Source organism: Paralichthys olivaceus, chromosome 6 (genome assembly GCF_024713975.1).
Source record: "Paralichthys olivaceus isolate ysfri-2021 chromosome 6, ASM2471397v2, whole genome shotgun sequence".
Classification (NCBI taxonomy): domain Eukaryota; kingdom Metazoa; phylum Chordata; class Actinopteri; order Pleuronectiformes; family Paralichthyidae; genus Paralichthys; species Paralichthys olivaceus.
In genome coordinates this window covers 18,620,206-18,637,072 of record NC_091098.1, presented here as the reverse complement: position 1 = coordinate 18,637,072, position 16,867 = coordinate 18,620,206, and the positions used below count along the sequence as shown (strand labels likewise).

Below are 16,867 nucleotides of genomic sequence, written 5' to 3'. Positions count from 1 at the left end.
GGTTGAGTGTTTAGCCCTCCAGCAACATTCACCATATAACTCATTCCGTTTATTGCACTATGGGTAATGTATAGACTGTATATTCTCTCAATACATCTTCATTCTATCCGGCTTATTCGGCACACGAGGTATTAAATTGTGACCTGTGTCAGGATATGACCTTCGATAAAATAAATAGAATATTAATTCAAGGTGTAAATTCATTCTGCAGCCGCCGGAATGAAATTCTATCTGTAAGGCCACATCTGGAGGTGGTTTAACCTGCGCCTTTATCAGATCTCAGTCTATAAATGTACAGACCGACAGCAGATGACAGTTTATTGACTGACAGCTGAGGAGCTGAAGTCGAACCTGCTGAGCGACTATACGGCTGCAGTTTCTCATGGCAGACATAATGTAGAGAGCAATAAATAAATTAAATCAGTAGGTGTGAATGCAGTTGTGCCATTATTCAGAGAACCAATCTAAACACAGGTCACATCAATAAGACCAGGGGATATGAATAAACAGGGCCTCTGTCTCTAAATCCCATACACACCATGGCCCCCTGTCACTGTCAAGCTTTCATCTGCCACTATTGACTATTGATTAATATGTACTGTGTAAAAGATTTACTTTTATCCAAGTTAATTCTTTAAAATATGAGAAGTTGAACTCATAAGTAAGGAAACACACCCTTGTTCAATTCACTTCACAACAGGGTTTTTCTGCAGCGGCCTCACTTGATCTGATTGGAGCTTTTAGCCGGTAGTGATGTCAGATGTTTTAGATATGATTGTTGCTGTGTAATTGCTGTTCTGTAATGTGCAACTTTATTAAGTTAGCTTTCTGACTAACCTTAACATATCTCACTGTTAAACTACATTTTCGTGATCATGATTCTGTAGTTGCTGAAATTGGTTGAGAAGCAGGGGTACACCCATAGATTTTATATAACACAATGGACAGGTCGCCAGTCCACCAAAGGGTTAACATACAGAGACAACAACCATTCATTCTCACATTTACAGCTATGGCCCTGTCTAAAACTGAAAAAAGAATTATTGGACCAACCTCAAAGTGACATGCTGTGACTTTTATCAATAAGAAGAGTAAATCTAAATTACTTCACATTAGTGAAACTAAATTATAATTGACTGGCAGTCAATTTCCTGCTGACCAGCAGCAGACAGAATGATCGAAATGTAAAATATTTGTAATATAAGAGCCAATAAAAGTATGAGGAAAGATGAAAGCATGAATTAAATTTAAGAGCGAGAGACACTGAAGAAGCTGCACTGACCTCAGGCAACTTGTTTCACAGTAATGGTGCCCTTACACTGAGAGACTGAGGGAATCACTTAACTATTACTTTTGGGTCACTGGACAAAGATGATGCATACGCACACGCACGCACACACACACACACACACGCACACACACACACACACACACACACACACACACACACACACACACACACACACAATCCATTTCTCCACTCCTGCTGAGATCCAACATCCTTCTGTGTTTGAAAAAGGAGACTTTGTACGGAGAACATTTCCGAACAACATAACACATTTTCCCTCTGTGTGAATTAGAGAAGACATTAATAATATGATCAGATCAGAGCTACTGTAACTGTGACGGTGGCAGGATTGTTAACCCTGAAGCCAGTGTGTATACGTGTGCCTGTGTGTATATGCAAATGTGAGTGGTGGCTAACCCCACGGCACAGAACAGCAATCTGTTCTCAGCAAGACACTGAGAAAGAAACTGCTCTACCGTGTCGTCTGTCATGGCCGTCTGAGGGTGTGTGTGAATAAATGTGTGTGTGTTATTCTCGCTTGCAAGTGGCATGCATTTGTGTGGGCTCACTTCCAAATAGAATGCATGTGTGCATGTGTGTGTGTGTTTGAGGGTGTTGTTTGAACTCGAAACACGATAACCTCCCATTTTTTCCGCAGCTGTCTCTTTCTTCACCAAAAATAGTCTGCGCTCCTTTTCTCCACCTCACATGAATGCCTTCTAAATCTCCTTTGGACAGATTTGGGTGTAAACCTGTTTCCAGTTGAAAAGGCTAAGCCCTGGAACCACAAACCTAAAAATAATACGTGCGTGAAATTTGGTAAGCCTTTTATGGCATTGCCTTGAAATGTCTTAGTCCGAAGGAGAATCACTGAAGTCAATGAACAAGGTCCTAAAGATATTAAAGGATTGTTTTTAAAGGATTCTTTCTGCGTCCGTCTTAATACTGATGTGAATCTCGGTCTCTGCTGTGAGGTGTGAGGGACAAACTGCACAGATTTTGCTCAGTTAGAAAAAACGCACTCCCACTTTTGAGGCTCGTATGAAACCTCAGCAGTCCCACTGAGCTAAATCAAGTCGATACATAGAAGTCCCCCACTGAGCTGTGACGGAGGGATACCTTCTAATGGTGCGAGTGGGTTTTGTTGACAGATTTGACTTAATGCTTAAGTGTTACAAACACAGCACAAAAATACCCACATAGAATTTGAGGATGAATTCAAATTGTATGGCAAAGCATATATCTCATATTATCTGCTCAACAAACGTTGTACATTCTCTCTGTCCGTCTTAAACACTAGTAGCCACAACCTGATCTTTCAGAATATCTCAGAGGAAATCTACAGTGTGCCATCGTGTGAAATCAGCGTGGTGTGTTGTGGACTGTACCTGTGATGGCGTGATGAGAGAAGGCCTCTACGTAGGTTAGGTAGTTGTGAGGACAGTGTTTCTTAAGCCACTTGCAGACGTCCTGCTGAGTCCACAGCACCACAGGTTTGGACAGACTGGACAGTGTCGGACTGGTGTGATACACAGTGAAGGCTTCACCCGGACGCAGCTGAAAAAACACACAAGAAGCAAAGATTATTCAGTGTGTGTCCGTGTCTGTGTGTGTGTGTAATGTCAGTGAGTGTAGGTACATGTCTGTGTATTTCAGATAATCACCTTGTAATTGCTCTGTAGCTTTTTAAAAACATACAGAATTTTAATTAATGTCAAATCTGTTGCGATGTGTTTTAATGCCGCCATAAAATCTCTTTTGGTTGTCTAATAAATCAGTGCGAGGAGTATTAGAAGGGAAAAGAATCTGAGATTTTGAGAATAATGTCGTCATATTATGAGAATAAAGATGTTGAATTATGAGAATGTCTAATGGGTTCTTCTTCTTGTCCCCAATTTGTTTTCTTTATTCTCATAATAGTCTTGTAATTCTAATTATTTCTTCTTAATTACAACTTTCTTCTTATAATATTACATCATTATTGTCTAATAGTGTCCGTTACTCATACGTCATAAATCAGAAATGGAAGAGTGCATGAAATAAAGTTAAAGGCTACTACAGTATTTTGTAAGTTGGAGTGTTAAATCTCTTTTTTATTACAGATACAAGCCAAATCATTGGTAGTGTTACCTTTACCATGTAAAAAGATTAAATCTAACCCACTGTAACTGTAACAGTGAACTCAGTGTTTAGGTGTGCAGGCACAGAAGGACAAACAGGGCTCTGAGTTTTTCACCTTTCAGAGAGAATGAAGTTCCGCTGCTTCCTTTTCTCACACGTTTCATTATTTTAAATCTGTTCTACACTCGGCAACTTGTCTTGATGCTGTATTTACATTCCATTGGTTATTCCCACCAGCATGGCTGCAGACGCTGTGTCGTATTGTGTCTGGCACGGTCATATCCCAGAGGTAACTTTCCCAGACAGCAGTGTCTTCATTATGCAGTCTGCATAATATTAGTGAGACTCTTGTCATCTTTATCATTCAACTTCTCGCCTTTACTCCTCTCATCCTTCATTTCACTCTGTTCTTCTTCACACGCTTTTCCTTCGTGGCCCATCCTCTGAAGTCGAATCAATATGGATGTTAAGTTAATAAAGTCACAATTGGTTCAGATGGACAGAAGACACAACCAGTTGTCTTCTCAGCTCTCTCTCTCTCTCTGTGTTGAGCAACTTAACTCTCATATCTAATCCTTTCATTCAAGCTGTGACTGAGCCAACTCCGCAACAAAGGACTTGGCTGATTTTCAACAGAACGCTGCACTCCTGCCAAACGTTCCACATCATAACTGACTGCATTTAATGGGATTGTGTACGCTGAAATGTCGCACACACAAACACAAGATGCACGCATTATTGTGTCTTCATATCCGAAGTTATCAGCTGTTAACGACACAAAGCGTAGTTCCCAGAACACCTCCATATCTCAATATGTGATAGACGCAAAGTTCATAACTATCTTTTTTTATCTGCCAGCTGCTGTAATGAGACCTCCTGTCGATTTAAGCACCAATCAGCCCCATCACGTTCTGCTCGGTCCACTCGCTAAGTGTGTTCTGCTTTGTAGGTCTTAATTGGAAACAACTCAATTTTCTCTGCCCCAGTGTGTTTCCTTATTACGCGCATGCACATACATCCTGACTCAACAGAGCGCTGAGGCCATTTTAATAACCCAAATTTACTGCTCGCCCCCGTCATTAGTTGAGATCGAGTTGGAAGGTGTGGAAACGCTTGTGGGTGAGTGAGTGTGGACAAGAGAGGGTAAGAATGGTCCTCATCTTTTGGATAACGTCTGACGGCAGTGAAGCGACAAGCCTGCTGATCTCCCCCCGATCATCTCTACTTCCCTCATATTGAAAGAGTTGAATAAATGTTGGTGTGAGTGGAGGCCCAGACAAGTGTGTTAAATTTAACAAGACAAATATATCTTTGTCTGGATTAAATCAGAGGCAAGAGGAACCAACTCTTTGCTCCCTTAGGCCGTGACCTTTGACCTGCAGAGCTGAGCATCTTCACAGAACACCACAGGAATTGATTTGATTTTGAGCTGAGCACAAACTGTCAGCTCAACAGACTCAAATTGAAGGAGGAGTTTAACATTTTGAGAAATATGTATTTATGCGAGTAAAGACCAACTGCAGGACTCCACAGAACTCTGAAGCTGCACCATTGCTCACAAGCTGCTGCTCAAAGATCTGCTCATCTGTTTATTCAAAGTCCAGGGAAGCTTTAATCAGTACGCAGAAACCCCCTTGGTCGCTGGAATAAATGTGAGTACTGGTAAATACGTATTCGTGTGTAGTATAATTCTTAGGAGTCACCAACATAAGTATTTGCGCTGGCGTTTTATCACCATGTCTGCCAGTTTCCTCCATAATCCCAAACTAATTCAGAGTTTGTGTTAAATTCATTTATAAACAGTTTGTGGATATAATAGTTAACTTACTAGATGTGCTGGTTTGAAGCCTTAACCTCCGCCTTTAACAATACACATGCAAGGTGTGAAGATATTAAGATTTGCGAGATATACGTTTCACTGGTAGATGTTGACAAACTCACATCCTGGAAAAATACCCAAATATTCCTATAAAATATGACATCATCATACATAAAAGTGGTTTAGATAGGAATAGGAGGCTCAAGGTTATAGGATGGAACATGGTGTGGTTGTTGGTGACTGTTTCAGAGTGCTTATTTACTTAAAGTAATTATTTACCAGGAATTTACATTTTCTAGATACATAGCATGGCAGAAGTTTTCCGGAGCAGTAAGACTGAATTATTTTTGAAAGAGTCGAAGGAGATTGCTTTGAATGAAAAATTGAAATGATGCGATTGGAAATTCATATTTCAACAGGAGAGATACGAGGTAATAGGAAAACACACATGAGGTGTTCTGGTGTCCAAAGATGATACTTCTCAGCTCATCGGGAAACTTCACTCTCCTATTCATTAAATACGTTTCTCAACTCTTAGTAAAAGGAGTTTTTATTTAAGTATTCACGTGTCTTGCCTGTATGAAGGAGCTGATGTGTTGCACTTAGAGAAGAGAGCAAGAGCAGATTTCCCTGCTGCCTCTACGGCCCATGACATTAAAACAAAAATCTAAATTATCACAGTATTTAGTGAAAGACTTTTATAATAATCCAAGGATCTATTTTGAATACATACACTTCTAAAAAGATGATTTATCTTATCTTATCTTTAAAAGCAGCAGATGCATTGCATCATGATAGAAGAATGAGCTGTATTTAAAATCTACTGTGGGTAAAATAATAAAAGAAAAGGGAAAAAAAGTTATGGGAGGGAATTATATCCTTGAATATTATCTGAGATTTTGAAGTTACAAGAAAAAATCTATAAAATTGCGTTTTCTTTTGTAAATGTACCGTATTGATTTACATCATCACAACACATATGCTGCTATTTGCAGAGTGAAACACCCTCTAATCAAATTACTCCTTTAAAATCAAGAATATAAAAAAAATACTTGATATCTTTGCTCACAATCCCATTATTATCAGAGTTTGAAGAGACATCGCCATGAAGCAACATACTGATTTGGATAAATTGGGAGCTTTGTTTATCTGGGACAACAGCACAGTGGGAATGATGCTCAGCAAGCAGCTGCTTCTCTGATGAGATTGATCCAAGCTTGCAAAGTGACACATACAGCCATGTGGTTCCTTAGAAATAACACAGTTTAATTTCCGACTTTAATCTCAAAGAATTTAAAAAAATGAAAATGTTTGATTTCATAATCTCTGATGTTTTGTCCTTCTAAATTTTTCGTGTAGATTTACTGTACGGTAAAGAAAGATGCCAAACACAGGATGAACAATGAACAACAAAAAGAAAGAGAAGACGGTACACAGGGGAGTGGGGGTACTCCTTGTCTGAGTAATGGCCATCATCATCGAGAAGCCAGACAGCAGGAAAATGGAATGATATGTCCCCTTCATCCCACCTCCTCTCGTCGTCCTCCCCTGGTTCTCGTGCGGTTTTTTCTGCAGCCATCCATCAGTGTGTCTCCCCTCTGGCTAGCTCTCTTTCGTCCCTGTTCACCCTTCACTACCACTCCCCCCAAGACCTACTTCTGTCCAGCGGGAGCAGCACCCTCATTCATTATAGGGAGGAGGATGAGGGAGAGATGGACCGGAGGGGGGGAGGAGAGGCACAGGCAAAGTGGAGGCTGTATGTAGAGCGGAAGTCTTAATGAGAGAATGAGGAAGAAGAGGAGGAGGACGGGCAGGAGACGTATAGAGAAAACTATAGGGAAAACAGACTGTATGGACAATATGAACGATGCATCTCCATTTCTTCCCATTATCCAGAAATACAGCCAAAATATCCAAACACGAACGCTGCCGTCTTGCACATGTGGAGCCAGAGGGAGGAGGTGGAGGGATGGAGCCACGGTAGCGAGGTCCCACCGATAAATGCATTCCACCGCTAAACTGTCAATCACGTTTCATTCTAGTTTTTATAACATCAAATAACTAACTGCAACCAAACTTACTGGAGAAATCAACATCTGCATACAGATCAGTGTTAAAACTACCTAAAACTACAGAAACCGTCTTTGAGAAATATTTATTTGACGTGCACTTTTTGTTTGGTCATAACACTACAGCTTCCCAAAAACGAAGCCACAGTGTCTTGATCACCCCCTGGAGGCTGGCTGCAGTATAGGTCATAAATCCCACCTCCTCCATGTAAGTGGACGGGGCATAGACCAAATTAATTTCAGTAGTTCTTATTACAATAGTGTTCCATGATTCTTTTCTCCAGTGAGGGCTGATGGACGATGTATCTCCACCTCCAGTGGTGACATCGTCCATCTTTACATCCCGTCTCTTTATGCTAAACTATAAGCAGCTGGCTAGCTCCAATAATGTTGTACGGATATGAGGGGGGGGAAATGAAGCAAAGATACCTGATAAATTATGATTCATTATAACAGATGGTTATGTGTCTCTGTTCAACAGGACATGTTGTTGTGCCGTCTTGCATCCTCACATCCCATTTCCCCTCCGACTCCACATGCTCTGAATTACCTCTCCGCACTTCTCTATTGATCAGTGTGTTTGTATCCGAGAGCAGCTTATTGGTCCTCCTCTGCTTACTTTGTTTTATCATGTCTCTCATCACCACTCTGCTCGCTCCTCATAGATTTTACCCTGTCATCCCTTTCTCTTGTTTCCTCCTTTCTTCCTCCCTGACTTCTGTGCAGTGGGCTACGATGTGTGTGTTTATGTGTGTGTGTGTGTGTGTGTGTGCATGCCCTGCCTCACTGTGTAGCTGCTCAGGGATTAGCTGGAAGTCAGAAGAGCGTGGGGAATCCTTAACATTCCCTGTGTGGCCTGTAACACATCACTTCAGATCCATGCATCTGTCTGCACATCCAGATCCCGCTTCAGATTCATCAATGACGCTTGGCTAATTAATGGTAAAAATCCCTGTGTGTGTGTGTGTGTGTCTTCTGTATGTACATGCATATTTGAGTGAGTGACTATAACATGCATGACATAAGCTCACACCTGCCTTTCCCACTCAGCTCTGCATCTCTTGGTGCTGTCACTTCATGCCTCTACAGGATACAGATCTCTCCCCCTCTATCTCAGTTGTCTGCTCTGCTGTCTCACCTAACAACTCTGCCTTTACATCTCAACACCTACTGTAACCATCTATCTCCTTCTCTGCTGAGAATCAGATCCGCACTCTCCAATCTGTCTCTCCTGTGCCACAGATCCACACATGTCCTGACATGTGAGCCTTCATGTCTCTTTCACACCTCTCTATCCCTTTTCTCATTTTATCCCATCTTTCATTCTTCTCAGCTCACATACACAAAGACCTCCTTCTGTTGCATCATTTAACATACTTTTGTCCACCACTGCTCTGCAGAGCCTTGTGCATAAGTGTTTAAGTGTGTCGTGATTCTTTAACTGTTGATGTGCAAGATTTTGTGAGTGTCTGCTCGAATGTTCCTGTGCAAGTGAGGGTGTGAACTGTCAACCCCTGTTAGCGTCGTACAACTGTGCCTTCAGTGGTCCTCAGGACTCTCAGTGTGTACACGTCTTACGCTCATGTGAATAAGAGAGGGCTCTTAGTAGGTGGACAAAAGGCCAGATGGGATTTTTCACAAAGCTCTCGATTTTGAATGAGTCAAACATGTGTCTTGTAGGAACGACACATCCCTGAGTGGCCGGACGAGGACGTACAGAGTGAAGCATTTCTGCCTCACTGCACAGCGGCTCTGTGTTGCTCTGCTGTGTCTTTAAAACCAAAAGACTACACTGCACCAGCACATCCACTGACTGAGGTGATGCTTCATAACAAGTCTTCAAACCTAAACCATAGACTGTACGTAAAAACTGCTGTGTCAAAAAGCCCATATGAGAATTTTCTGATAAGATGCTCCAATCAGCAGGATGACGTTGGTCTGTGCCCGTCAAAGATGACCGACGATTACATTAAAATTCATACGAAGGTTTGATCTGCCACCTGTCTGGGTAAAGTTTAGGCAATTAAAGTTCTAGGTTAAAGTTACAGATGGTCCGGGGCACAGGATACGTACGTGAGCCCAGTGCTGTCTGTTGCAAGGAGTTGCGATGCAAGCTGCTGCTTCTGGTGACAAAGAAACATCCACCCACATGGTTCCTCCTCCTCATTATCATCATCATAATGGCAATACATTTATTCGGGGAATCAAAAATTGAGCAGTACTGATATACACATTATATATATTTAAAACTAAAATAAATTGCCGATGATTCTTAAGATGTGATTATCAAAAACTTAAGACAGAAATGTAAGTGAGGTATTTTGCAGTATGACCAAAAAGAAATAAATAGCTAAAAATAACATTACAACCAAATATAAAGGGCTTGAATTAAGAGAATAAACATATTTTAATGTAAAATATAAAGATATAAAGATCAATGCACATGTTTTCTACATTGTTTATTATGTTAAATAAAAGTTTTCATATCCGAACATATTGGCAAACAAATGCAGTTATCGATATGTCTTTCGAAAGGCTAATGTCTATTACCTATTGTACCCAAGGCTATAGAATTTGGAATAGACACTGGGCTCATGGCAGTGTCTGACTCAGAGCAGACGAGCAGGACAACAGCTGCAGTAACTCATGAATTCCACATGTGAATCCATAAAATAATGAGCTTGACCGGAGACAACCACCTTTAAAATGTAGGGGGCATCTCAGTCGTTCCGTTGAAAGGATTTGTCAGAGATAGAAACTTTCTGGCGGTATATGTTTTTTTTTTCTCTCCTCACTTCACTGCTTTGTGTCCGTGTCAGCTGAGGTCAGCCACTGTGTTCTCTAATGAGGAGGGAAACATAATCACAGACTGCTCCTTCTCATTCGCCCACCCAGCTTAGTGAGACTCACTTCCTGAAACGGGGGTAGCTGGGTCCTGATATATAAATCAAGGGCACAGCGACAGTACTTCCAGTATTGTGTTTCTATTATTCCATCTATTCCGCGGTCTCATCTAAAGGTTCACCCACAAGCTGTGTGCGCCTGAGAGCCACCCACAGACCCCTCCCTTCACCGCATCTACGATGGCCGATTGGAGGGCACAGGAGATGAGCCGGCTATGACTCATTATTTGTAGAAATCCTATCAGCAGATAGGTTAGGGCTGCACATATATGGGTCCACCTTCAGCAGTGACCACACAAATGAGTGTCTAGCCTCCATTTTGACAGTTCGTTTAAGCTGTTACTGGGTCAGCAGCAGCTACTGGGTGACATCATTCATAATTACACCTGTTCCCAGAACAAAAACATTGTGTCTATTTTGAAGACAGATCCACAAAGACTCTTAAGTGTTTTAGAAGCTGAAAGAGTGGTCAGCACGGCGTTTTACGTTTTTTTTGTTAATATTATGATTTTTTAAAATTATTAAATAATGACTTTATTCTTACGATCTCTTTTTTCTCCTCTATTGTATTTTTACATTTTTCACCTTTTATATTTAAATTGGATTGACCTTTTATACAACGTACTTTGAAAAGGTCTATACACGGAGTGATGCAGGATAGATGTTTGTAAAGCAGTGCATAATGTGTTTTTATTAGGTGTGGTATCTATCTTATTATATTAAAATGATCAAGAGGATTCCCAGAGTGCCATCTTATATATCTATTTATATATCTATCTATATATCTATCTATATATATATATGTAAGGAGTCTGAGTGTTTTACTTAACTCCCTCATTACAGCTGATGTGTGCACAATAGTGTAATGAAGAGTAATCTAAACATCACTCCTGAGAGAACTGTATGCACAAATGAACACTGAAATTTTTTGTGAACGTGCACGTGCACACACGCACGCACGCACACACATCTATGGGAACTGGACTGCTCTCCAATTTGTTGAATAATGCATTAAGAGGCTTGTTGCCACAAGGAAATGATAAGCCTTACTTCTCATGGTATGGAGGAGGTTTAATTATCCAGTCTCTGTGATATCACATGGAAACAGCTTCCCACTCATCTTTTATTAAGCCTTTTATAGCTGTTATAGCTGAGGGGGCACTCATTTATGAATTATTGAAACAATCTTATGCGGTGCATATGTTCATCTTACAGCCTCACAGCAGCAAACTTATTTTAAAGCAGCAGGAAGTCTAAACAAATGACCTCCACTGGGCTGTGTGCTCTCTGTCCTGTGAGAAGCAGGAGCCAGGAGGGAGGCTGGTGTGTAATGTGCTGTTGTACTGTGGGTCAAACACAGGCAGAATGCCTTAAAAATAGACCCCCCCCCCCTTTGTTTTGCCTCTTTCTGGTGATGCACAGATGGGAGGCTATTTTGCACAAGAGCGATATGTGAAAGTAAACGATGCTCTTATACTACTGAGACATTGAGCCACCAAGCAGACACTCCTCACCAACCAGAGAGCACTGGAAGCATGCACTTCCATATCCCGCGTTGATATCAGTCACAAACATCTGTGGGATAAATTGTAATTTTACACAATTAACTGTACATTTCCGAGAGTCTATTTTTCTGCGTTCCCTCGGACTGTGTGAACACAGTTACATCACAGGCCATGAGGTAACAGTTCCTTGTACCGCTCCTCTCTTACGTAACCACTGTCTCTCTGGTCGTGTCTACTACAGGCTGTACAAGAGAAAACAATTAGAACTTCCATCACCACTGAGCTTTGACAGCTCCAGATGCAGCCCTGATGTGTTTTCTCTTGTCTCTCTGACTCTGAACAGATTATCTGCCATGGTGCATGCACAGTAGGAATTTGCTCCACCGAAGTTACAACAGTTTCATTCCATCAGACGCCACTTTGAAAACACATAGCTTTGATGAGCCACCAGTTAATTCACACTGGACGATATTACAACACGGCAAAGCTCCCCGCAAAGGAAATAATGATTTATTTCAAAAAACTTTAAAATATTTCATCCACTACTAAGATGTAATTTCATACAAAAGTGAACCATAATATTTGACCTATTACAACATGAAGAGGGAGATGTTAAACTTAAAATATTGAGACACTGAAATATTGAGTTACTATATTTCCTTCCCACCTGCCTGGTCTTTCTTGTACTATATCTCAGATACAGAAAATCCGTGAGATTATTTAATAGACATTTTCACCATTGATGGTTGAGCTGGTAACCTACGATCACACGGCATTTACTACATGTCACTTTATATCATTTTGATATATTTTTTGTGTTACAGAAAGTTTTAAAATCTGTGTGTATGGAAAGCATCATCATAAAAGCCTCATCATCTCGATGATGATACACAGACGTGGGCGGGACAAAAACAATCATTGAGGAGAGTGAACAACAAAACACCACTAGCCTCTTACCCTAAAGTTAAGAGCACAAGGCAACACCCCAACTCAAATGTAGAAATAATTAAGATTTTTACGAATGTAAAGTAATGGGATATGAGAGTTTGGTCATATCACATAACCCCATGTTCTCCATGTATCTTCATCAAGTGCTGTTTCCATTGGATAGAAAAACGTTTTCATTTCCTTCACTGTCTCTGAATGTGGATCTCAAATAGACAAATTGCTAAAAGTTAAAGCTTGAATATAAAAAAAACACAATTTCCTTGATATATCAATTCCACTTATAAATTATTCTTTTAAATGGCAAAAATAAACCACTGAATGCATCATTGGCTGAACTGACTGACCCCGAACTGAACCAGTTAGTGGGAAATATTAAACTACTCCTTTTATGATTTTGCCAAAGAAAAACTGTTCATATAAATTATGTAAATGCTAAACACATAAATTGCATGGGCATGAATTTATTCCTTTTGAAAAATTCAAATAAGAGACAGATTATGTCTAAACCATTTTCTTTCACCAATGAAAGTCAAATACTCGCTTTCTCTTTCCATGTTTACTGAGGTCAAACCTTTATAATTCTGAGCCATCCCTTGTTGCTTGAACTTACTTTAGTGATCTGTGATTTTATTTAAATACAATACATCTGCTTGTATATGCTTGTTATGCTTCTAATCCAGTTGTTTGTATGTCTTTATACCTGGATGCCCTCTGTGCCGGGCTGTTGCAGTAGCTTGACGGTGCGCGTGTGTGCCGTCTTCTGGCCGCGGCCGTCGTGCCAGGTCAGGTTGCTGCCTCCGGCGCGACGCGGCAGCTGGTAGCTCAGCTCCTCAGCAGACAGCGTGTGCTCCAGGGAGGCACGGCAAAAGCTGAAGCTGGACGCCGCTGAGAGGAGAGAGAGGAGGAAGAAGAGGAGGGGAGACGAGCAAAGGGAGAGGGAGAGAAGAACTGATTAACACTCAATTTGTTTGGCCTTTGTTTACGGGGTTGGAAAACACAGTCTGTGAACTGAGCAACAGGAAGACCAAAAACAAAACAAAATAAATGATTGATAATCCTCAAAGAGCTTAAAAGGCTGCGTTCACTCTTTGTGTACTGACGGAGCTGCTAACAGATGGCTGTTTTGGTGATGCTGGTGGGCAGCAGTGTTACTCCACTGTGATCTCCAATTATGCTGAGTGCACATTCACAGAGGCATGCAGGATGTCAGATTAATCCTTGATTATTGAAATCCTGCATTATGCATATTTGATTCTTTTTTTCTTTCCTCTGTGTCTATCCTTTCACCCTGACCTCCCAGGACTATGTTTTTCTCAAAGTTCTGCAGTTCAAATACAGTCACTGGTCCCCTTACCTATTAGTCATGTTAATGATGAAAGAGAATATGTCTGCACATTAGCCAGAGGCAACAGAAAGGAGACAGTGGGGAGGAGCAGAAAAGGTCAAGATAGTATATGAGAAAAAAAAACACTTAAGTAACCTTATTTTTCTTGAGGGTTAAGAGAAACCTGGTTATATCATAAAATGCTAAATAATGAAATCAAGGTCAACTAAAACTGAAGGAGTTGCAGTTGCACTCAAATCTCCCTCTCAGAGCTTTCCCACACTCCACTGCAAAGCTTCAGCTTCACCACAATTATACTTTAAATATACAGCACCACTCCTGGTTTAAAATGTAATAAGAGAAATCAGATCACCAAGCTGTAAATGCAGGGTTGCAGTGCTTGCTGATTTCCATCTGATATTCCCCAGTTTTTTGTGTGTGCATGTAAAACGCTGTCATTGAGACAGAGACAGAATCGTTAATGATGGTTGTAAAAGCGGAAGGAATGATAAATGTTTGCAACAAAAAAAAAACGTCTCTTCACAAAGTCAGAATGGTAGTTTGGAAAAGCTTCATTTCATCTCCCACCAATGGTTCTTAATTTCTTTTCCCTGCTCCTCCAGATTGGAAGATTGGATTGAACTTTATTTTCGTTGCATTGAGTACAAGTACTGAGATGACCATCTGCAGTTTAGCATCGAACCAGAAAAGTAAAAAGCAGCAAGTGCGTCACCTGCTTGCCAAACCCTTACAGTGCAAAGTAATGTAGATATTTATCAATATATATGACAATGAGGGGTGATATCTATGTACATGAGTATGCTAAGATATATATAGCCTATAATATATTAAACGTATATAATAAAGTAAATTTACTTCTTTAAGGGGCGAAAGTAAATTTTTCATCAATGTGTACTTTTCACTTTTACTCCAATACATGTATCAGCAAATATGTGTACTTTCTACTCCACTACATTTCTATGTATTTTAAATATTTGTTACATATTCACATCAGTTTTTTAATTTTATTTTAATAATCAATAACAAGAGACAACAGACCACTGAGGGCAACTGTATGACAGCAAAGGCTTGTGGGAAAAACCTATAGTTGTAGATGAAAGAAGTGGGGGATAAAAAAAACCCCAACAACCTTTTTTTCTCAAACCAGCAGAGTTCGCACAGCCATGATGAAGGAATGAAAAAGAGGGTGAAGCTGAAAGAGAAGAAAGGCCTGTCAGGAACCACTGATGTGTAGCCTGTTCTGCTTCCCTCCCCTCCTACACCACCGTCTCTCTTGTCGGGCGCTTCACTCCTGCTTTCCTCACGTCCATACAGTACGTTGCTGCTTTTTGTGTCTTCTTATGCAGCAGCATCCTTCTTATACCTTCTTTTTTTCTATTTGGTTGTCACGTCTTCGGGGTCGTCCGGATAAACTAGGCCTGGCCCGATGTAATTACTGTCAGTCTGACTGAGGGGGAGGAGACGGGAGGAAGAAACGTGGGAAGCTAAGTGCCTCGCAGCCCTAAAGACCTGCCAATCTCACAGAAAGAGACAAGACAAAGCCCCAAAAGTGAGAGCGAGACAGACACGAAAGCGAGCGGGAGAGCGGTGCTGTAAATTAACTCTCTGATCCATGCAAACTGACAGTAACCTGATCAAACTGTGTTGAGGTAAAGGAGCCCTGGGACGAGGCGGGGGAGACGCATTAATAGACCACGAAACAACTTCATTTCACAAGCTGTTGAAGACGGAGCTCTCCAGTTATTAGACAGAGACCACCCAGCACTTTATAGACATCACTTTTAAAATGAATAAGTGAGGCATCATGACTTCCCGCCGACACTAAAATCTCAATCTCTGCCACATCGCCAGACCTTGACACCCCCCAGCAGTCGTAAAATGAAGACAGAGCGCCCATCCTGCCCGCTTTAATGGACCCAGTCAGCTTAACCTCCTGGCACAGGATACAGCTCTGAATTTAGAATCAGCCAAAAGCAATTAAATATCCATAGATTCCCACTGACCTCTTTTTTGAAATGACATTGCAACGTGTGCCTCTGCTGTTCGCTCTGAGAAAAACACAGACACTGAATGAAAGGACTTTGCTCAATGTCCTTAAATGCATCATTGTGATCAGGGATGATTATTACCATTCTCCGGGGGGGGCGGGGTATCTGTCACCTTGCCTCGTCTGTCTCAACGTGCATTTGATCAGCCCCGACTACCGCCAGATCTCCTGTGTCCTATTTATCACCAAGTGCCTTTGTATTATCTCTGGCTGCCCTTGCCGGCGACTTTTATCACCTCCAGTCGACAGAGGGGAGAAGAGAAGGGATGATGGAGTGTGGCCGTAAGGAGGCAGGATGAAAAGCGAGAAAGCGTGATATGTATCTTCAGAGTTACAGTCAGTGAAAGTTTAGATTCCCATAAAGAGAGAAAAGGTAGAAGAAAGAGGAAGAGAGAGAAGTGGTGTGAGTGTGTGTTTACTTGTGTTTCTATCTTTGAGAGGACCAGTTTGGCCCTTGCACCGTACAGACGTGCGAAGTGGTGTGAGTGAGGATATTTTGGCCCTCACTTTCCGACACACCTTCAAAGGGCTGTTTAAAGGTCTTTTTCAACCACTGTGACAGGGCTCACAAAGGCTGTTTTCAGACATGACCTCTGGGTAAAATCCGGAGAATTGGCTCCAGAGTTTACCCAGAGTTTGCCATTCACTCATGCACAATGCAGCGGGAGGTTCTCTCCACAGACACGGTCACGAACCGGAAACATAAAAGAGACAAAAAGATGAACATACCTTTTTGGAATAGTTTCTATTTGCTGCGTTTTTTTACATGAAAAGCGTTGAGAGATGTTTGAGTTGCTCGAGATCAATGGGTTAATGGGAATT

General features: G+C 41.2%; 1 protein-coding gene across 2 annotated transcripts in view; it reads right to left on the bottom strand.

Moving 5' to 3' along the window:
• Positions 1–16,867, bottom strand: part of samd10b (sterile alpha motif domain containing 10b) — a 47,773-nt gene that overhangs the window by 14,125 nt on the left and 16,781 nt on the right. For both annotated transcript variants that reach the window (XM_020095924.2, XM_069527271.1), the window contains exons 2-3: positions 13,354–13,538; positions 2,677–2,845 (exon numbers count right to left, since the gene is read on the bottom strand). In XM_020095924.2, coding sequence (XP_019951483.1) covers positions 2,677–2,845; positions 13,354–13,538 — 354 coding nt within the window. The remainder of the gene's footprint in view (positions 1–2,676; positions 2,846–13,353; positions 13,539–16,867) is intronic.